General features: G+C 43.0%; 1 protein-coding gene across 5 annotated transcripts in view; it reads right to left on the bottom strand.

The window, feature by feature from the left end:
• The window catches only part of Haspin (haspin), a 157231-nt gene that overhangs the window by 47008 nt on the left and 87976 nt on the right, over window positions 1-22247 (bottom strand). For all 5 annotated transcript variants that reach the window (XM_070088742.1, XM_070088740.1, XM_070088743.1 and 2 more), the window contains one exon: window positions 21135-21330. In XM_070088742.1, coding sequence (XP_069944843.1) covers window positions 21135-21330 — 196 coding nt within the window. The remainder of the gene's footprint in view (window positions 1-21134; window positions 21331-22247) is intronic.

Below are 22247 nucleotides of genomic sequence, written 5' to 3'. Positions count from 1 at the left end.
TCAATGAACTGTGTAAGTCAAGTTGGTTAATTTTATTAAGTGTATTCTAACCTAACCACTCTGTAATTCGGCAAACTCAGTAATCTGGCACACTACAGGTCCCAATGATGCCGGATTTGTGATGGAGGACCTGTACACAAAAACTTCTTTTACCCCCTCCCTCCAATATTCTGTATCACAAGGACAAAAAGGTGACTAAATTACTCTTAACAAGGCTATTTAAATGTCATATTGGCCAAATTGCCTAATTTAAATCCAAGGAAATTTTTTTTTTTAAATTTGTATCATTATTTGAAGCAAAAGTTCAACATTTAGAACACTGTACTTTGCTAGTAACATCTTAGCAAGGGGATAAAGATATGTGGGTTGAGGACCTAGGCCCAAACTACTTCAAGAATTTTAAGCGAGATTATGCCAATAAAGTGGACCCCCACCATACGATGTAATCACCTTACGTTAAATCCACCGTACGATACATTTTAACGCAAAAATTTTGCTTCACCTCATGCGATTTATCCGAGACGCGTCCCATGTGTGGCCTGAGCACGCCTCAGTTGCCCCGTGGGTGCCAGTGTTTACAAGCCAGCCAGTGCGGTTGCATCCATGCATACAATCGGAACATTTCATATTATCACAGCGTTTTTAGTGACTGTACCTGCAAAATAAGTCACCATGGGCCCCAAGAAAGCTTCTAGTGCCAACCATGTGGTAAAAAAGGTGAAAATTACTATGGAAATGAAGAAAGAGAGAATTGCTAAGTACGAAAGCGGAGTGCGTGTCTCGGAGCTGGCCAGGTTGTATACCAAACCCCAATCAACCATCGCTACTATCGTAGCCAAGAAAACGGCAGTCAAGGAAGCTCTTCTTGCAAAAGGTGCAACTTTGTTTTCGAACAAGAGATCGCAAGTACTCAAAGATGTTGAGAGACTGTTATTGGTGTGGATAAACGAAAAACAGATAGCAGGAGATAGCATCTCTCAAGCAATCATATGTGAAAAGGCTAAGAAGTTGCATGAGGATTTAATTAGAAAAATGCCTGCAACTAGTGGTGATGTGAGTGAATTTAAGGCCAGCAAAGGTTGGTTTGAAAGATTTAAGAATCGTAGTGGCATAGTGTGATAAGGCACGGTGAGGCTGCCAGTTCAGACCAAAAAGCGACTGAAAAATATGTGAAGGAATTCAAGGAGTACATAGACAGTGAAGGATTGAAACCTGAACAAGTGTTTGTGACAAAACAGGCCTGTTTTGGAAGAAAATGCCAAACAGGACCTACATTACTCAGGAGGAAAAGGCACTCCCAGGACATAAGCCTATGAAAGACAGGCTTACTCTCTTGATGTGTGCTAATGCTAGTGGTGATTGCAAAGTGAAGCGTCTATTGGTGAAGCGTTTATTGGTGTATCACTCAAACTCCCAGAGTGTTCAGGCACAACAATGTCCTCAAGACTAATTTGTGTGTGATGTGGAGGGCAAACAGTAAGGCACGGGTCACTAGAGACCTTTTCTATGACTGGTTACACCATGCATTTGCCCCCACTGTGAAAAATGACCTCCTGGAAAATAAATTGGGCCTTAAGTGCCTCCTGGTGCAGTGGACCCCAGTTCGCGATGCTATCGGTATCCGATAAATCCGGTAACCGATGCATTACATCGCAGAAAATTTGCCTCGCTTCCCGATACAAAACCCGGTATGCGATGTGGTTCGTACGAGACGTTCCCATGTGTGGCCTGAACTGCCCAGTGTGTGCCAGTGTTTACAAGCTCGCCAGTGTGAGCGCATCTAAGGATACATTCGGTACATTCCATATTATCCATATTATCACTGTTTTTGGTGCCTGTTTTTGCAAAATAAGTCACCATGGGCCCCAAGAAAGCTCCCAGTGCCAACCCTTCGAGACCAAGGGTGCTAATGACTATTGAAATGAAGAAAGAGATAATTGCAAAGTACGAAAGTGGAGTGCGTGTGTCGGAGCTGGTCAGGTTGTATAGTAAACCCCAATCAACCATCTCTACTATAGTGAGCAAGAAAACGGCAATCAAGGAAGCTGTTCTTGCAAAAGGTACAACTGTGATTACAAAACAGCGACCGCAAGCGTTAGAAAATGTTGTGAGACTGTTATTGGTGTGGATAAATTAAAAACAGATAGCAGGAGATAGCATCCCTCAAGCAATCATTTGTGAAATGGCTAGGCAGTTGCATGACGATTTGGTAAAATTATTGCCTGCAACTAGTGGTGATGTGAGTGAATTTAAGGCCAGCAAAGGTTGGTTTGAAAGATTTAAGAATCGTAGTGGTATACAGTGTGATTAGGCATGGTGAGGCTGCCAGTTATGTTGTGCGACAGAAGTCCAGTGACTCTCAATCTGGTCCTAGTGGCATTAAAAGAAGAAGGAAAGTAACCCCAGAAAAGGACTTGCTACCTCAAGCCCTAATGGAGGGGGATTCCCCTTCTAAATGCTAACACCATCCACACTCTCCCCTCCTCCCATCCCATCAATCATCACCAGATCTTCATTAAAGGTAAGTGTCAATTATTCTTTTGTTATTTATTGTTATTGTAATTACTATTCTATTGCATTAAACTTAATATTTCATGTGGTAAAAGTTTTTTTTTTCATACTTTTGGGTGTCTTGCATGGATTAATTTGATTTCCATTATTTCTTATGGGGAAAATTGATTCGCTTTCCGATATTTTTGGTTTACGATGAGCTCTCAGGAACGGATTAGTATCGCGAACCGGGGGTCCACTGTATTAGAAAATGCTCCTGGTCATCCTTCAGACTTGGCAGAGCGACTTTCTGGGTACATGAGCTTCATTAAGGTCAAGTTTTTGCCTCCTAATACCACTCCTCTCCTGCAGCCCATAGACCAGCAGGTCATTTCAAACTTCAAAACACTCTACACAAAAGTGTTTTGACTAAGAGAGTTTTGGAAAGATCACTTTAGCATCCTCAATTGTGTAAACCATTATAGGTAAGGCATGGGAGGGAGTGACTAAGAGGACCTTGAACTCTGCTTGGAAGAAACTGTGGCCAGAATGTGTAGACAAAAAGGATTTTGAAGGATTTGAGGCTAACCCTGAGAAGCATATGCCAGTTGTGGAATCAACTGTGGCATTGGGGAAGTCCTTGGGGTTGGAGGTTAGTGGGGAGGATGTAGAAGAGTTGGTGGAGGAGGACAATGAAGAACTAACCACTGATGAGCTGCAAGATCATCTTCAACAGCAAGAGGCCAGACCCGAGGAAACTGCTTCGGAGGAGGGGAGAGCGAAATTGAAGAAGTTGCCTACTTCAAAGATAAAGGAAATGTGTGTAAAGTGGCTTGAAGTGCAAACCTTTACGGATGAAAATCACCCTCACACAGCTATTGCAAGCCGTGCTGGTAACTATTACAATGACAATGCTGTGAACCACTTTAGACAAATCATAAAGGAACGGGAGGTACAGGCCTCTATGGACAGATATGTTGTGCGACAGAGGTCCAGTGACTCTCAAGCTGGTCCTAGTGGTATTAAAAGAAGGGAAGTAACCCTGGAAAAGGACGTGCTACCTAAAGTCCTAATGGAAGGGGATTCCCCTTCTAAACATTAACAACTTCCACACTCTCCTCTCCTCCCAGCCCATCCCATCAATCATCACCAGATCTTCAATAAAGGTAAGTGTCAGTTTGTGTGTATTAAAATTAATATTTCATGTGGTAAAAAAAAATTTGTTTTCATACTTTGGGGTGTCAGGAACGGATTAATTTGATTTCCATTATTTCTTACGGGGAAAATTAATTCACCTTACAATAATTTCAGCATACGATGAGCTTTCAGGAACGGATTAATATTGTATGGTGGGGGTCCACTGTACTATGGTAAATGGTCATCAAATTAATTACAGTAAAAGTGAAATAAGTTTACTGTGCAGTGGACCTCCGGTTATCGGCCGGTTCAGTTATCGGCCAACTCGGTTATCAGATGGTTTTTCAGCGCCCGGTTATTGGCCGTTAATTCGATTATCGGCCATTTGGGAGGCATCCATCCGCCGGCTGGGGCCGCTTGCAAGTCAGTTTGGCTTCGTCTCTGGGTGAGTGAGGAAGCTTCTGCTCATTCATCCAAACATTTTGCTATAATCCATCGTTTTTTGTGGTTATTGATCGAGTACAACTTCAAAACAAGGAACTATGGGCCCAAAGAAACACGTTACATAGTACCGTGTATGAAAACATGCATATATATTGTTTATGTGCAATGTATATTTAACCCTTTGAGGGTCGACAGGCCCTCTCCGAAACTCATTCTCAGGGTCGGCCAAATTTAAAAAAAAAATTTTTTTTTTTTTTCTTATGAAAAAAATAGTTTTTTTTTCTAAATATTATAGGCTAAACAAAAAATTTTTACCGTCAATACTTACCGAGATATGGAGGCGTGAAGTTTGCCAAAATTGAACAAAATCTGGTAACATCGCCGACTGCCGTCACCCGGTATTTTTCTATTTACTTTTTTATGTACTATTTTCAATTATTTTTCAATTTTTCTTTTTCTGAGTAACTTTTACGGCCTCTGAGGCCAACATGATCAGTATTTTGTACATTATTTCTTTTTCAATACTACACAATAAGGGCATAAACACTGTTGTCATTACTTTGTTTATAGAAAATATTTGGTTTAGAAAGACACGTAAGCAAACACTATAACATATTTATTAGAAAACGTTTCGGTCCTGGGACTTTGATCACGGTCCCAGGACCGAAACGTTTTCTAATAAATATGTTATAGTGTTTGCTTACGTGTCTTCCTAAACCAACTTGTCGGTATTTATTACCAAGGTTTATACCATAGAAAATATTTACACAAACAAACGATATGTTGCTTATTACTATTTTTCTATATTTTATATACACATATACAGTCACAGGGAATGTTTCTAGAAGTTCTGCAGCCTGTGGAACTCTTTGAAACATGGTGTCATGCACAGTGGTGTTTTACATTCCTCACACATAAAACGGGTGTCTCTGCGTTGTGTTCGTTTTCTTGTATGTACACAGACGTAACACCTCTTCTGAGCCTTTTTCTTGAAAGCAGTAGCAGGCAGTTTTACCAGGAAGTGATCACCATGCTTCAGACGAGCAGGTAGTTGTTGATAATTTGGTGGGCGGTCAATTGCAGGTGCTGTTCCTTGGTACTTGAATACTATTTGTCTGATGACAGACAAACAGAATTTGCCGTACTGTGGTTTGTTTCTGGTCCGCATCTTATACATATTATAAGCATTGAGCATGGAAATGTCCAGAAGATGGAAAAACAGTTTGATGTACCACTTATAACTCTTGCGAACACAATCAGCAAACCCAATCTGCATGTCACATTTGTTCACTGAACGCATGTTGAAGGTGTAATCAATCACAGCTGCAGGTTTTAGAATGGGTTCATTGCTCTCTCTATGCTGCCTGCCACTGTCTGCCATTTCATTAGGGTGAACTGATGACAACAGTGTGACATCTCATTTGTCATGCCACCGAAATGCCATGATGTCATTGGCAGCAAACGCCTGCACCTCACCTCTACGAGTGCCAGCGTCAAACCTGGGCATATGTTTCCGATTTGCACGCACTGTGCCACACACATCTGTCATGTTCACTCGCAAAAAATCACTGAGTGAGGGGCTTGTGTACCAGTTATCTGTATATAATATATGCCCCTTACCAAGGTATGGTTCTATCATTGTTCTAACCACATCACCTGAGATGCCCAATAACTTCCTGGTATTTTGCAATGTATAACTTCCAGTGTACACAATAATATCCAATACCAGACCACTGTAACAATCACAAAGCACAAACAACTTTATACCAAAGCATTTCCTCTTGCTTGGTATGTACTGCTTGAAAGTCTTCCTTCGAACAGAATCAAAGACTCATCAATTACAAGCTTCCTGAAGGGATAAAAATGCGTACTGAATTTCTCTCAGATACACAAACACATTCCTAATCTTATATAACCTGTCAGTTCTGTCAGGCCTGGTTTTGTCTGAGAAATGAAGCATACGTAACATTAGCACAAATCGATTCACTGGCATTATATCACTGAAACCTGGGGTTGCAATCAGGCGGTCTGTTGACCAGTATGATTTCACTTTGTACTTATACACATGTAGCATAAGCACTATTGTGGCAAAGAAAAGATACATCTCAGCCACAGTTGCCTCCTTCCACTGGTGTAGACGTGCTTTTGTTGAAAGTAATGTGTTTGCCATGGTGTACTTGTAGTATGTGTTGCTTTCCACGACAATACTTTCCATCAGTGGTTCGTCAAAGAATAACTCGAAACATTCCAGTTCAGTGGCATTGTTCCCAAGTGTACAAGATGGCCGTATTCCACTTTGGCTGCCATCAAACTGGTGGGCATTTGGAACAAAATTGACAGCTTCCTGCCAATCCCAGGTGCGGTCTGCTGGTGGGTACTGGACAATGACAGGTGGTTGTGGTTGTGGAGGTTGTGGTTGTGGAGGCTGGTGTGGTGGGTGGGTGGGGGATGGTGGCCTTTGTTGTAGATCAGCTGAGGCAGCGGCGTGGGTGGCAGCGTGGGTGGCAGCATGGCCCACTGCTGGTGCCTCACCACCGGCACCACTACCACCACGCACATTTTCCATCCCAATTGCAACAGTATCATCGTCATTTTCACTCTCTGTTCCTGTTGTACAGCCACGGGATGTACTCCGAGATGCACTCCTTCCCCTTGGAATAGCATATGGCACACTACCAGAGCGCATATATCGTCGTATATACCGACGCTTCACTGGGGAATATTGCACTTCACTATCACTACTGGAACTAGTTTGAAGAGCTTGTAGTTCATATTCACTATCACTATCATCACCCATGCTCTCATCTGAGTCTGGGATTTGGGAAAATAGAAGTTTCCTCTTGGATTCTGGTACAACTGAACATAAACAAGACGGCCCAGCACCAGAGGTGGAAGGCTGAGGGTCGTCTGGGTTTTCCTCACTATTACCGATATTATGGTCATTAGTTTCGGTCAAAACCTCACCAAAACCTTGAAACTCATCTTCACTGGCACTTCCATCTGTATTAGAACTGTCACTGGGGAACAAAAGTGTCCCAATTCGCCGAGGAGTGAGGAGCTTCTTACCGCGAGGCATGGTGGACATTGTTTACTAAGATGGCGTTCCCACAATGCACCACTGGGTCCCAGATTTTTTTTCTACCGCTCACACCAACCACACAGACCCATTCTCTCACATGTAGGCCTACCAGCCTTTTCCCGCGAGATTTGATGGCGCTAGAATTTGTGCGTACTAGTACGTCAAAAACCCCTGCACGTAAGACGTACTAGTATGTCCGAAACCCTCAAAGGGTTAATAATAATCACTGGTACATTAAATGTCTTATTTTACGTTAATATAGACATTTTCATTAACCCATCTATGATATTTTCTTCAAAATTATGTAAGAAACACGTTACATAGCATATAAACATGCAATGCTTATTATATGCGTTGTATATTTAATAATCACTCTTTGCCACATTATATGTCTTATTTTACGCTAATACAGACATTTTCATTAATCCATCTACGTTTTCTTCAGAATTATATAAGAAACACATTACATATCATGTAGTATAAACATGCAATGTTTATATGTTATCGAGTGGAGAGCGAGATGGAGAGAAAACACTACGTTTTCTCTGATGCAGCGTTAAGAGAAAACTGAATCTGGCGACTGGTTCAGTAACTGCCCTTCATATGCATTTGTTAAAAAATTTTGCCATGAATTATTCATTGCTTCTCCCTTTGTTTATGGTGGCATCTAAAGGTAGTTGTTAGAAACGATTAACTTAGTGAACATGGTAATAATATGGAAGTATTGTGTAATAATATGGCTGTGTTTTGTAACAGCTGTGTAGTGTAGCCCCGGGGGAGGGGGGGGCTACATACGTGTACTGTACCTACAAATACAGTGGTCCCTCGTTTTTCGTAGTTAATCCGTTCCTGGAGTTGCTACTATTATCAAAATCTATGATTTGTGAATCAATTTTCCCCATGAGAAATAATGTAAATACAATTAATCCGTTCCTGACACCCAGAAGTATTAAAACAAAAAATTTTTTTACATGAAATATACATGTAGTACATAAACAATACAATGGGAAATGATGAATGAAACATTAACAGCGTAACACTTACCTTTATTGGAGATTCTTCTTAGTGTATGGGAGACTTAAGGAGGAGAGAGATTGGATTGTTTACAGTTTGGAAGGGGAATCCCCTTCCAGCAACACCTCAGGTACCAATTGCTTTTCTGGGGTTGCTTCTCTTCTCTGTTTCTTAATGCCACTAGGACCACCTTGAGAGTCACTGGAGTCCTGGCTCACAAAATAACTGTGGAGAGAGCTCTGTTTCTGGCGTCTCTTTAACACTTCCCTAAAATGGCCCAAGACTTTGTCACTGTACATGTTGCCAATATGGCTTGCACCAACCTTGTCAGGGTGATGTTTCTCCATAAAGCTTTCCATCTTACCCCACATAGCAAAAATCTCTTTAATTTCTGAAGAAGGCACCTTCTTCCATCTCTCTTCCTCCTCTGCAACAAGATTCTGAGCTGCGATCTGTTGCTGTTCCTGCTGAAGCTCTTGCAGCTCCTCGGTGGTGAGCTCTTCGTTGTGGTCTTCCACCAACTCTTCCACATCGTCCAAACTCACATCCAACCCCATGGAACTCCCCAGTGCCACAATTGATTTAACAACAGACATAGGCTCATCAGGGTCAGTCCCAAACCCTTCGAAATCCCTGTTGTCGGCACAATCTGGCCACAATTTTCTCCAAGCAGAGTTCAAAGTCCTGGTAGTCACTCCCTCCCAAGCCATACCTATAAGGGATGCTATAAGGAGGATGCTGAAGTGTTCTCTCCAAAATTCCCTTAGGGTCAAGTGAGTGTCTGTGGTCACAGTCAAGCACAGTTCAATGATGTTTTTCTTAAATTCAATCGTATTTCTCACCTTCTTTACCACAGGCTTGGCACTAGGAGCTTTCTTTGGAGCCATGGTAGCTTATTCAGTACTTGCAAGCACTAAAATGAGTGGAATATTATGAAATATTTTGTAGGAGCATGTGAGGGGACCTTCACTCACTGATAAACAATGCTAGACTGGCTTAGTAGGGAGGCCGCCCCGGCTCACACCGTGTGTACGCATCCCGGATGAACTACTATTCGCAAGTCGACCTATGATTAGCGAGCCCATGTTCATACGAAAATATCCCTATGATTTCCGAAATCTATGATTCCCGAGAACTATGAAAAGCGAGGGACCACTGTACTGCTACCTACACTGACTTCCTACAAATAAATACTACGCGCCTCTTGCCCTACATTAAGACTACAAATATTTTAAGGTTAGTAATGAATGTACTGTAGCAGTAAATGACAGATTAAAGAGGTGTGTGCAATGTGGACTACGGTGCAAGCTTTTGTAGAGAAACACCACCCTGACCAAGTTGAAACAAGTCATATCTGCAACATGTTCAGCGACAAAGCCCTGTCCCACTTCAGGGAAATCTTAGATGCCAGAAACAGACCTCTATGGACAGATTTGTTGTGAGACAGGGGTCCAGTGACTCAAACTGGTCCTAGTAGCATTAAAAGACAAAGAAGGGAAGTAACCCCAGAGAAGGCTTTGCTACCTGAAGTCTTTATGGAGATGGATTCCCCTTCCAAACACTAACTCCTCCCTCTTTCCTCTTCCCTATCTTCCAGAACCCAGCATTAGCCTTCAATAAAGGTATGTAAAACTTACATAATTGTTAAAAAAATAATTTGTTTTGTGAATATTTTTGTCTGGAACGGATTAATTGTTTTTTTTTTATTATCACACCGGCCGATTCCCACCAAGGCAGGGTGGCCCGAAAAAGAAAAACTTTCACCATCATTCACTCCATCACTGTCTTGCCAGAAGGGTGCTTTACACTACAGTTTTTAAACTGCAACATTAACACCCCTCCTTCAGAGTGCAGGCACTGTACTTCCCATCTCCAGGACTCAAGTCCGGCCTGCCGGTTTCCCTGAATCCCTTCATAAATGTTACTTTGCTCACACTCCAACAGCACGTCAAGTATTAAAAACCATTTGTCTCCATTCACTCCTATCAAACACGCTCACGCATGCCTGCTGGAAGTCCAAGCCCCTCGCACACAAAACCTCCTTTACCCCCTCCCTCCAACCCTTCCTAGGCCGACCCCTACCCCGCCTTCCTTCCACTACAGACTGATACACTCTTGAAGTCATTCTGTTTCGCTCCATTCTCTCTACATGTCCGAACCACCTCAACAACCCTTCCTCAGCCCTCTGGACAACAGTTTTGGTAATCCCGCACCTCCTCCTAACTTCCAAACTACGAATTCTCTGCATTATATTCACACCACACATTGCCCTCAGACATGACATCTCCACTGCCTCCAGCCTTCTCCTCGCTGCAACATTCATCACCCATGCTTCACACCCATATAAGAGCGTTGGTAAAACTATACTCTCATACATTCCCCTCTTTGCCTCCAAGGACAAAGTTCTTTGTCTCCACAGACTCCTAAGTGCACCACTCACTCTTTTTCCCTCATCAATTCTATGATTCACCTCATCTTTCATAGACCCATCCGCTGACACGTCCACTCCCAAATATCTGAATACGTTCACCTCCTCCATACTCTCTCCCTCCAATCTGATATTCAATCTTTCATCACCTAATCTTTTTGTTATCCTCATAACCTTACTCTTTCCTGTATTCACCTTTAATTTTCTTCTTTTGCACACCCTACCAAATTCATCCACCAATCTCTGCAACTTCTCTTCAGAATCTCCCAAGAGCACAGTGTCATCAGCAAAGAGCAGCTGTGACAACTCCCACTTTGTGTGTGATTCTTTATCTTTTAACTCCACGCCTCTTGCCAAGACCCTCGCATTTACTTCTCTTACAACCCCATCTATAAATATATTAAACAACCACGGTGACATCACACATCCTTGTCTAAGGCCTACTTTTACTGGGAAAAAATTTCCCTCTTTCCTACATACTCTAACTTGAGCCTCACTATCCTCGTAAAAACTCTTCACTGCTTTCAGTAACCTACCTCCTACACCATACACTTGCAACATCTGCCACATTGCCCCCCTATCCACCCTGTCATACGCCTTTTCCAAATCCATAAATGCCACAAAGACCTCTTTAGCCTTATCTAAATACTGTTCACTTATATGTTTCACTGTAAACACCTGGTCCACACACCCCCTACCTTTCCTAAAGCCTCCTTGTTCATCTGCTATCCTATTCTCCGTCTTACTCTTAATTCTTTCAATTATAACTCTACCATACACTTTACCAGGTACACTCAACAGACTTATCCCCCTATAATTTTTGCACTCTCTTTTATCCCCTTTGCCTTTATACAAAGGAACTATGCATGCTCTCTGCCAATCCCTAGGTACCTTACCCTCTTCCATACATTTATTAAATAATTGCACCAACCACTCCAAAACTATATCCCCACCTGCTTTTAACATTTCTATCTTTATCCCATCAATCCCGGCTGCCTTACCCCCTTTCATTTTACCTACTGCCTCACGAACTTCCCCCACACTCACAACTGGCTCTTCCTCACTCCTACAAGATGTTATTCCTCCTTGCCCTATACACGAAATCACAGCTTCCCTATCTTCATCAACATTTAACAATTCCTCAAAATATTCCTTCCATCTTCCCAATACCTCTAACTCTCCATTTAATAACTCTCCTCTCCTATTTTTAACTGACAAATCCATTTGTTCTCTAGGCTTTCTTAACTTGTTAATCTCACTCCAAAACTTTTTCTTATTTTCAACAAAATTTGTTGATAACATCTCACCCACTCTCTCATTTGCTCTCTTTTTACATTGCTTCACCACTCTCTTAACTTCTCTCTTTTTCTCCATATACTCTTCCCTCCTTGCATCACTTCTACTTTGTAAAAACTTCTCATATGCTAACTTTTTCTCCCTTACTACTCTCTTTACATCATCATTCCACCAATCGCTCCTCTTCCCTCCTGCACCCACTTTCCTGTAACCACAAACTTCTGCTGAACACTCTAACACTACATTTTTAAACCTACCCCATACCTCTTCGACCCCATTGCCTATGCTCTCATTAGCCCATCTATCCTCCAATAGCTGTTTATATCTTACCCTAACTGCCTCCTCTTTTAGTTTATAAACCTTCACCTCTCTCTTCCCTGATGCTTCTATTCTCCTTGTATCCCATCTACCTTTTACTCTCAGTGTAGCTACAACTAGAAAGTGATCTGATATATCTGTGGCCCCTCTATAAACATGTACATCCTGAAGTCTACTCAACAGTCTTTTATCTACCAATACATAATCCAACAAACTACTGTCATTTCGCCCTACATCATATCGTGTATACTTATTTATCCTCTTTTTCTTAAAATATGTATTACCTATAACTAAACCCCTTTCTATACAAAGTTCAATCAAAGGGCTCCCATTATCATTTACACCTGGCACCCCAAACTTACCTACCACACCCTCTCTAAAAGTTTCTCCTACTTTAGCATTCAAGTCCCCTACCACAATTACTCTCTCACTTGGTTCAAAGGCTCCTATACATTCACTTAACATCTCCCAAAATCTCTCTCTCTCCTCTGCATTCCTCTCTTCTCCAGGTGCATACACGCTTATTATGACCCACTTCTCGCATCCAACCTTTACTTTAATCCACATAATTCTTGAATTTACACATTCATATTCTCTTTTCTCCTTCCATAACTGATCATTTAACATTACTGCTACCCCTTCCTTTGCTCTAACTCTCTCAGATACTCCAGATTTAATCCCATTTATTTCCCCCCACTGAAACTCTCCTACCCCCTTCAGCTTTGTTTCGCTTAGGGCCAGGACATCCAACTTCTTTTCATTCATAACATCAGCAATCATCTGTTTCTTGTCATCCGCACTACATCCACGCACATTTAAGCAACCCAGTTTTATAAAGTTTTTCTTCTTCTCTTTTTTAGTAATTGTATACAGGAGAAGGGGTTACTAGCCCATTGCTCCCGGCATTTTAGTCGCCTCATACGACACGCATGGCTTACGGAGGAAAGATTCTTTTCCACTTCCCCATGGACAATAGAAGAAATAAAAAAGAAAAAGAGCTATTTAGAAAAAGGAGAAAAACCTAGATGTATGTATATATATATATATATGCATGTGCGTGTCTGTGAAGTGTGACCAAAGTGTAAGTAGGAGTAGCAAGATATCCCTGTTATCTTAGCGTGTTTATGAGACAGAAAAAGAAACCAGCAATCCTACCATCATGCAAAACAGTTACAGGTTTTTGTTTCACAGTCATCTGGCAGGACGGTAGTACTTCCCTGGGTGGTTGCTGTCTACCAACCTACTACCTACTTCCATTAATTCTTAGGGGAAATATTAATTCGGTTTTCGGCCATTTCGGTTATCAGCCGACCTTCTGGAACGGATTACAGCCGATAACCGAGAGTCCACTGTATATATTTTATTTTATTCACATTTTCTTAAAAATATTACCTAGCACCACATGCTCTATTCCTTTTTATTGTAGATAATGTTACTATATTACATATGAGGTATCATGAAGAATAAGGATATGTGAGAGTTATTACAAAAAAATTAAAACTATTTAATTTTTTTAATATAGCTCAAGAGCATTTTTGGTTTTTATAACCAAGTTTTAGCCCTCTGAGGGTCCGACCCATAGTTCTATGGCTTTGAAGCCAGGGGTCCGAGCCATAGTACTACATCATGAGCTCAGCTCACTCAAATAAGCTGTGAGCGGTAAATTTGGGCCAAGATATGAGAGAATGTATCCATGTGGTAAGTGTGCACCATATAAAAAATCCTGCAGCATGCAGTGCATAATGAGAAAAAACTGCAACTGTGTTTCTGGGTTAAAGCAACAAATTTGCGATGTATTTTCGTATAGCTTTTACAATTGCATTCACGGTTTCTTAGTCTCATTTGATGTACTCAGTAAACTTATTCCCCTATAATTTTTACAATCTCTTTTGTCCCCCTTCCCTTTATATAAAGGAACTATACATGCTTTCTGCCAATCCCTGGGTATCTTCCCCTCTATCATACATTTATTAAAGTAAAATACCAACCACTCCAACACTATCTCCCCCTGCTTAAAACATTTCTGTCATGACCCCATCAGTTCCAGCTGTTTTATCCCCTTTCATTCTATGTAATGCATCATGCACCTCCCTCACACTCACATCCTGGTCTTCTTCACTCCTAAAAGAAGTTATACCTCCCTGGCCAGTGCATGAAATTACCACCTCCCTTTCTTCATCAACATTTAAAAGTTCCTCAAAATATTCCTACCATCTACCCAATACCTCCAGCTCCCCAACTACTAACCCCCCTACTCTGTTTTTAACTGACAAATCCATTCGTTCCCTAGGCTTTAACTTTTTTATCTCGCTCCAAAATTTTTTCTTATTTTCATCAACATTTCTTAACAGTGCCTCTCCCACTATTATCTGCTCTCCTTTTGCACTCTCTCACCACTCTCTTCACCTTTCTTTTACTGTTCAAATGCTCTGCTCTTCTTATAACACATCTGCTTTGTAAAAACCTCTGATAAGCTACCTTTTTCCCTTTTATCACACCTTTCACTTCATCATTCCACCAATCATTCCTCTTTCCTCTTGTACCAGTGGCCAAGTGGTCGAGGAAGTATCAATAACCTTGATAATAATCCATGCGCAACATTTGTGCAACATCCTTTCAATTTTGATACTACTGGTAGTGTCATCCTGCCAGAATGACCTATAACCTATACTCTAAGTAAAGAGAAACAATTCTGGAATGTGTGATACATGTTTGGCAGGCTGGGTGGCTGGTTGTCTGGGTGGGTGGGTGGTTGGGTGGGTGGGTGGATGGGTGGCTGGCTGGCTGGCTGGCTGGCTGGCTGGCTGGCTGGCTGGCTGAGTGGGTGGCTGGCAGGCCGGGTGGCTGGCTGACTTTGACTATGCATTTCTACCTGTATCTATCTCTGCCTATCTCTATCCCTGTCCCTGTCCCTGTCTCTGTCCCTATCTCTGTCTGTCTCTGTGTCCGTCTCTGAGTCTGTCCGTCTGTCCCTGTGTCCGTCTCTGAGTCTGTCCGTCTGTCCCTGTGTCCGTCTCTGAGTCTGTCCGTCTGTCCCTGTGTCCGTCTCTGAGTCTGTCCGTCTGTCCCTGTGTCCGTCTCTGAGTCTGTCCGTCTGTCCCTGTTTCCGTCTCTGAGTCTGTCCGTCTGTCCCTGTGTCCGTCTCTGAGTCTGTCCGTCTGTCCCTGTGTCCGTCCGTCTGTCCCTGTGTCCGTCTCTGAGTCTGTCCGTCTGTCCCTGTGTCCGTCTCTGAGTGTCCGTCTGTCCCTGTGTCCGTCTCTGAGTCTGTCCGTCTGTCCCTATGTCCGTCTCTGAGTCTGTCCGTCTGTCCCTGTGTCCGTCTCTGAGTCTGTCCGTCTGTCCCTGTGTCCGTCTCTGAGTCTGTCCGTCTGTCCCTGTGTCCGTCTCTGAGTCTGTCCGTCTGTCCCTGTGTCCGTCTCTGAGTCTGTCCGTCTGTCCCTGTGTCCGTCTCTGAGTCTGTCCGTCTGTCCCTGTGTCCGTCCGTCTGTCCCTGTGTCCGTCTCTGAGTCCGTCCGTCTGTCCCTGTGTCCGTCTCTGAGTCCGTCCGTCTGTCCCTGTGTCCGTCTCTGAGTCTGTCCGTCTGTCCCTGTGTCCGTCTCTGAGTCCGTCCGTCTGTCCCTGTGTCCGTCTCTGAGTCTGTCCGTCTGTCCCTGTGTCCGTCTCTGAGTCCGTCCGTCTGTCCCTGTGTCCGTCTCTGAGTCTGTCCGTCTGTCCCTGTGTCCGTCTCTGAGTCCGTCCGTCTGTCCCTGTGTCCGTCTCTGAGTCTGTCCGTCTGTCCCTGTGTCCGTCTCTGAGTCTGTCCGTCTGTCCCTGTGTCCGTCTCTGAGTCCGTCCGTCTGTCCCTGTGTCCGTCTCTGAGTCTGTCCGTCTGTCCCTGTGTCCGTCTCTGAGTCCGTCCGTCTGTCCCTGTGTCCGTCTCTGAGTCTGTCCGTCTGTCCCTGTGTCCGTCTCTGAGTCCGTCCGTCTGTCCCTGTGTCCGTCTCTGAGTCTGTCCGTCTGTCCCTGTGTCCGTCTCTGAGTCTGTCCGTCTGTCCCTGTGTCCGTCTCTGAGTCTGTCCGTCTGTCCCTGTGTCCGTCTCTGAGTCTGTCCGTCTGTCCCTGTGTCCGTCTCTGAGTGTCCGTCTGTCCCTGTGTCCGTCTCTGAGTCTGTCCGTCTGTCCCTGTGTCCGTCTCTGAGTCTGTCCGTCTGTCCCTGTGTCCGTCTCTGAGTCTGTCCGTCTGTCCCTGTGTCCGTCTCTGAGTCTGTCCGTCTGTCCCTGTGTCCGTCTCTGAGTCTGTCCGTCTGTCCCTGTGTCCGTCTCTGAGTCTGTCCGTCTGTCCCTGTGTCCGTCTCTGAGTCTGTCCGTCTGTCCGTGTCCGTCTGTCCCTGTGTCCGTCTGTCCCTGTGTCCGTCTGTCCCTGTGTCCGTCTGTCCCTGTGTCCGTCTGTCCCTGTGTCCGTCTGTCCCTGTGTCCGTCTGTCCCTGTGTCCGTCTCTGAGTCTGTCCATCTGTCCGTGTCCGTCTGTCCCTGTGTCCGTCTGTCCCTGTGTCCGTCTGTCCCTGTGTCCGTCTGTCCCTGTGTCCGTCTGCCCCTGTGTCCGTCTGCCCCTGTGTCCGTCTGCCCCTGTGTCCGTCTGCCCCTGTGTCCGTCTGCCCCTGTGTCCGTCTGCCCCTGTGTCCGTCTGCCCCTGTGTCCGTCTGCCCCTGTGTCTCACAGATACACAAACAATTATACAGTGTAAATTGCCTAGGATAATCCAAAAAATCAAAACAAAGTGCTATACTGGGCTTGTAGATATAAGGCATAATAAGCATGACTGGCAAGTAATACTCATTTTCATTTGTTCAGGAATCAGACGTGACAACTCTGCATCTCTGCATCATGTGTAATACCTGTTGGTTCCGAAAGAGAGAGAGACAGGAAGGCAGAGACAGGAAGACAGACACACAGGCGACAGATAATCAGAGATAAAGAGACAGCTAGACAAACAGACATGTTTATATGTAACAGTGAAAACAAACAAACAGTCAAGACAGTGCATGATCATCAAGTGTCACGTGTCCACTGCTGCACTGTCAGCTGTGGAGTGACACTCGTCTTACACGATGCTTCAAGGAGTTTCATATATACTCTATGTCTAGAACATTGCTGGGACCTATAAATACTTTGTATATATTTCTAGACAATAGTAGGTGACCAAGGCAGGTGAAAATGTTCACCTGTCAGTGTGTTTGTGACTATTAAAGTGTTATTTCAGTACCTAATATTAGTGTCAGAACAAAGACTGGCTATGAAATTACAAGTACTACTATAAATTGTAATTATTGTCCATGGGGAAGTGGAAAAGAATCTTTCCTCCGTAAGCCATGCGTGTCGTATGAGGCGACTAAAATGCCGGGAGCAATGGGCTAGTAACCCCTTCTCCTGTATACAATTACTAAAAAAGAGAAGAAGAAAAACTTTATAAAACTGGGTTGCTTAAATGTGCGTGGATGTAGTGCGGATGACAAGAAACAGATGATTGCTGATGTTATGAATGAAAAGAAGTTGGATGTCCTGGCCCTAAGCGAAACAAAGCTGAAGGGGGTAGGAGAGTTTCAGTGGGGGGAAATAAATGGGATTAAATCTGGAGTATCTGAGAGAGTTAGAGCAAAGGAAGGGGTAGCAGTAATGTTAAATGATCAGTTATGGAAGGAGAAAAGAGAATATGAATGTGTAAATTCAAGAATTATGTGGATTAAAGTAAAGGTTGGATGCGAGAAGTGGGTCATAATAAGCGTGTATGCACCTGGAGAAGAGAGGAATGCAGAGGAGAGAGAGAGATTTTGGGAGATGTTAAGTGAATGTATAGGAGCCTTTGAACCAAGTGAGAGAGTAATTGTGGTAGGGGACTTGAATGCTAAAGTAGGAGAAACTTTTAGAGAGGGTGTGGTAGGTAAGTTTGGGGTGCCAGGTGTAAATGATAATGGGAGCCCTTTGATTGAACTTTGTATAGAAAGGGGTTTAGTTATAGGTAATACATATTTTAAGAAAAAGAGGATAAATAAGTATACACGATATGATGTAGGGCGAAATGACAGTAGTTTGTTGGATTATGTATTGGTAGATAAAAGACTGTTGAGTAGACTTCAGGATGTACATGTTTATAGAGGGGCCACAGATATATCAGATCACTTTCTAGTTGTAGCTACACTGAGAGTAAAAGGTAGATGGGATACAAGGAGAATAGAAGCATCAGGGAAGAGAGAGGTGAAGGTTTATAAACTAAAAGAGGAGGCAGTTAGGGTAAGATATAAACAGCTATTGGAGGATAGATGGGCTAATGAGAGCATAGGCAATGGGGTCGAAGAGGTATGGGGTAGGTTTAAAAATGTAGTGTTAGAGTGTTCAGCAGAAGTTTGTGGTTACAGGAAAGTGGGTGCAGGAGGGAAGAGGAGCGATTGGTGGAATGATGATGTAAAGAGAGTAGTAAGGGAGAAAAAGTTAGCATATGAGAAGTTTTTACAAAGTAGAAGTGATGCAAGGAGGGAAGAGTATATGGAGAAAAAGAGAGAGGTTAAGAGAGTGGTGAAGCAATGTAAAAAGAGAGCAAATGAGAGAGTGGGTGAGATGTTATCAACAAATTTTGTTGAAAATAAGAAAAAGTTTTGGAGTGAGATTAACAAGTTAAGAAAGCCTAGAGAACAAATTGATTTGTCAGTTAAAAATAGGAGAGGAGAGTTATTAAATGGAGAGTTAGAGGTATTGGGAAGATGGAAGGAATATTTTGAGGAAGTGTTAAATGTTGATGAAGATAGGGAAGCTGTGATTTCGTGTATAGGGCAAGGAGGAATAACATCTTGTAGGAGTGAGGAAGAGCCAGTTGTGAGTGTGGGGGAAGTTCGTGAGGCAGTAGGTAAAATGAAAAGGGGTAAGGCAGCCGGGATTGATGGGATAAAGATAGAAATGTTAAAAGCAGGTGGGGATATAGTTTTGGAGTGGTTGGTGCAATTATTTAATAAATGTATGGAAGAGGGTAAGGTACCTAGGGATTGGCAGAGAGCATGCATAGTTCCTTTGTATAAAGGCAAAGGGGATAAAAGAGAGTGCAAAAATTATAGGGGGATAAGTCTGTTGAGTGTACCTGGTAAAGTGTATGGTAGAGTTATAATTGAAAGAATTAAGAGTAAGACGGAGAATAGGATAGCAGATGAACAAGGAGGCTTTAGGAAAGGTAGGGGGTGTGTGGACCAGGTGTTTACAGTGAAACATATAAGTGAACAGTATTTAGATAAGGCTAAAGAGGTCTTTGTGGCATTTATGGATTTGGAAAAGGCGTATGACAGGGTGGATAGGGGGGCAATGTGGCAGATGTTGCAAGTGTATGGTGTAGGAGGTAGGTTACTGAAAGCAGTGAAGAGTTTTTACGAGGATAGTGAGGCTCAAGTTAGAGTATGTAGGAAAGAGGGAAATTTTTTCCCAGTAAAAGTAGGCCTTAGACAAGGATGTGTGATGTCACCGTGGTTGTTTAATATATTTATAGATGGGGTTGTAAGAGAAGTAAATGCGAGGGTCTTGGCAAGAGGCGTGGAGTTAAAAGATAAAGAATCACACACAAAGTGGGAGTTGTCACAGCTGCTCTTTGCTGATGACACTGTGCTCTTGGGAGATTCTGAAGAGAAGTTGCAGAGATTGGTGGATGAATTTGGTAGGGTGTGCAAAAGAAGAAAATTAAAGGTGAATACAGGAAAGAGTAAGGTTATGAGGATAACAAAAAGATTAGGTGATGAAAGATTGAATATCAGATTGGAGGGAGAGAGTATGGAGGAGGTGAACGTATTCAGATATTTGGGAGTGGACGTGTCAGCGGATGGGTCTATGAAAGATGAGGTGAATCATAGAATTGATGAGGGAAAAAGAGTGAGTGGTGCACTTAGGAGTCTGTGGAGACAAAGAACTTTGTCCTTGGAGGCAAAGAGGGGAATGTATGAGAGTATAGTTTTACCAACGCTCTTATATGGGTGTGAAGCGTGGGTGATGAATGTTGCAGCGAGGAGAAGGCTGGAGGCAGTGGAGATGTCATGTCTGAGGGCAATGTGTGGTGTGAATATAATGCAGAGAATTCGTAGTTTGGAAGTTAGGAGGAGGTGCGGGATTACCAAAACTGTTGTCCAGAGGGCTGAGGAAGGGTTGTTGAGGTGGTTCGGACATGTAGAGAGAATGGAGCGAAACAGAATAACTTCAAGAGTGTATCAGTCTGTAGTGGAAGGAAGGCGGGGTAGGGGTCGGCCTAGGAAGGGTTGGAGGGAGGGGGTAAAGGAGGTTTTGTGTGCGAGGGGCTTGGACTTCCAGCAGGCATGCGTGAGCGTGTTTGATAGGAGTGAATGGAGACAAATGGTTTTTAATACTTGACGTGCTGTTGGAGTGTGAGCAAAGTAACATTTATGAAGGGATTCAGGGAAACCGGCAGGCCGGACTTGAGTCCTGGAGATGGGAAGTACAGTGCCTGCACTCTGAAGGAGGGGTGTTAATGTTGCAGTTTAAAAACTGTAGTGTAAAGCACCCTTCTGGCAAGACAGTGATGGAGTGAATGATGGTGAAAGTTTTTCTTTTTCGGGCCACCCTGCCTTGGTGGGAATCGGCCGGTGTGATAATAAAAAAAAAAAAAAAAAAAAATTTTATGAATTAAAATAAAAACGAGAAAAAAAAAGGTATATCGGCAACACTTCTGCAAGCGGTAGGGCTCGATGCTGCCGTAAGGTGAGCATCCAGCATCAACTTCACGGTCTTATATATCGGTAAGTACTCGTACTATTTTTTTTTTTTGGGGGGGGGGGGAGGGGTTATTGCCCAGAAAATTGCAGTCTTGAATAAAAAAAAAAAATTCAAAATATTCAGACCGCTGGGTGAGTGAACGCAGATCTACGTTTGGACAGTTTAAGGGTTAACTGGCAAGTCACAGACTAACCTCTCTGTGAAACAATCAGTAAGTGGCAAAGGTTCCTCTTGCTCGCACAATAATAGCACATGCTCCCGAGGATCTGAAGGTATCAAATTTGCCTGATTTCTGTCGTCCTCATTATTGAATGTAATCTGAAGTCTTGATTTTGACCGATTATGAACCTCTTCCCAAGGATGAACTTCCAAGTTATTTATTCCACAACCTGAAAAATTAATAAGACAAAAGTCATATAAAATTTTTACTTTTTATAACACAATAGCCATTTCCCACCGAGGTAGGGTTATCCAAGAAAAAAAGGAACACAGTCACCATCATTCATTCGATCATTGTCTTGCAAGAATGACCCATCAAACTAACATCGTTACCTCTCCTGGAGATTGCATGAATAATACAGTGGACCCCGCATAACGATCAGCTCCCAATTCGACCAATTATGTAATTGTATTTTTGTAAGTGCTTTTGTAGGTGTATTTTTGGGGGTCTGAAACTGACTAATTAATTCACAATATCTCTTATGGGAACAAATTCGGTCTATAACTGCACCCAAACAGACTTCTGGATTGAAATAATATCGTTATCCGGGGGTCCACTGTACTTCTGACCATCAGATCACTAGTCTGGCAAACTGGTTTCTCTGAATACAATCATGTTACCTTGCTTGACTCCAACAACACATTAATTATAAAAATCATTTGTCTCTACTCAAACCTACATATGCTCACAAAAGCCTGTTGGATGTTCAAGCCCATGGCACTCAAAACTTTTAAACCTTCCCTCCAACCATTCCTGTGTTAATCTCTACCCCATCTGCCTTCCTTCCCAGATTTATATAAACCCTTGTAATCATCCTATTCTACTCCATCCTCTAAATACCTAAACCATCTCAACAACCCCTCCTCCACCTCTGAATTACATTTCTGGTATCTTCACACTCTTTCACTCTACTGCTTACTCCCTCCATAATATTCACACCACACATCACCATCAAACATTACATCTCTACTGCCTCCAGCCTCCTCCTCCACTATATTGTGTAAATTTTCTCAGGCCTTTTTTTATTTTTTTTTTTTTTTTTTTTTTTTAACATGTCAGCTGTCTCCCACTGAGGCAGGGTGACCC

This window comes from Cherax quadricarinatus, chromosome 26, assembly GCF_038502225.1.
Source record: "Cherax quadricarinatus isolate ZL_2023a chromosome 26, ASM3850222v1, whole genome shotgun sequence".
Taxonomy (NCBI): Eukaryota; Metazoa; Arthropoda; class Malacostraca; order Decapoda; family Parastacidae; genus Cherax; species Cherax quadricarinatus.
Note: the sequence above shows the minus strand (reverse complement) of the source record. Positions and strands in the feature narration are given on the sequence as shown.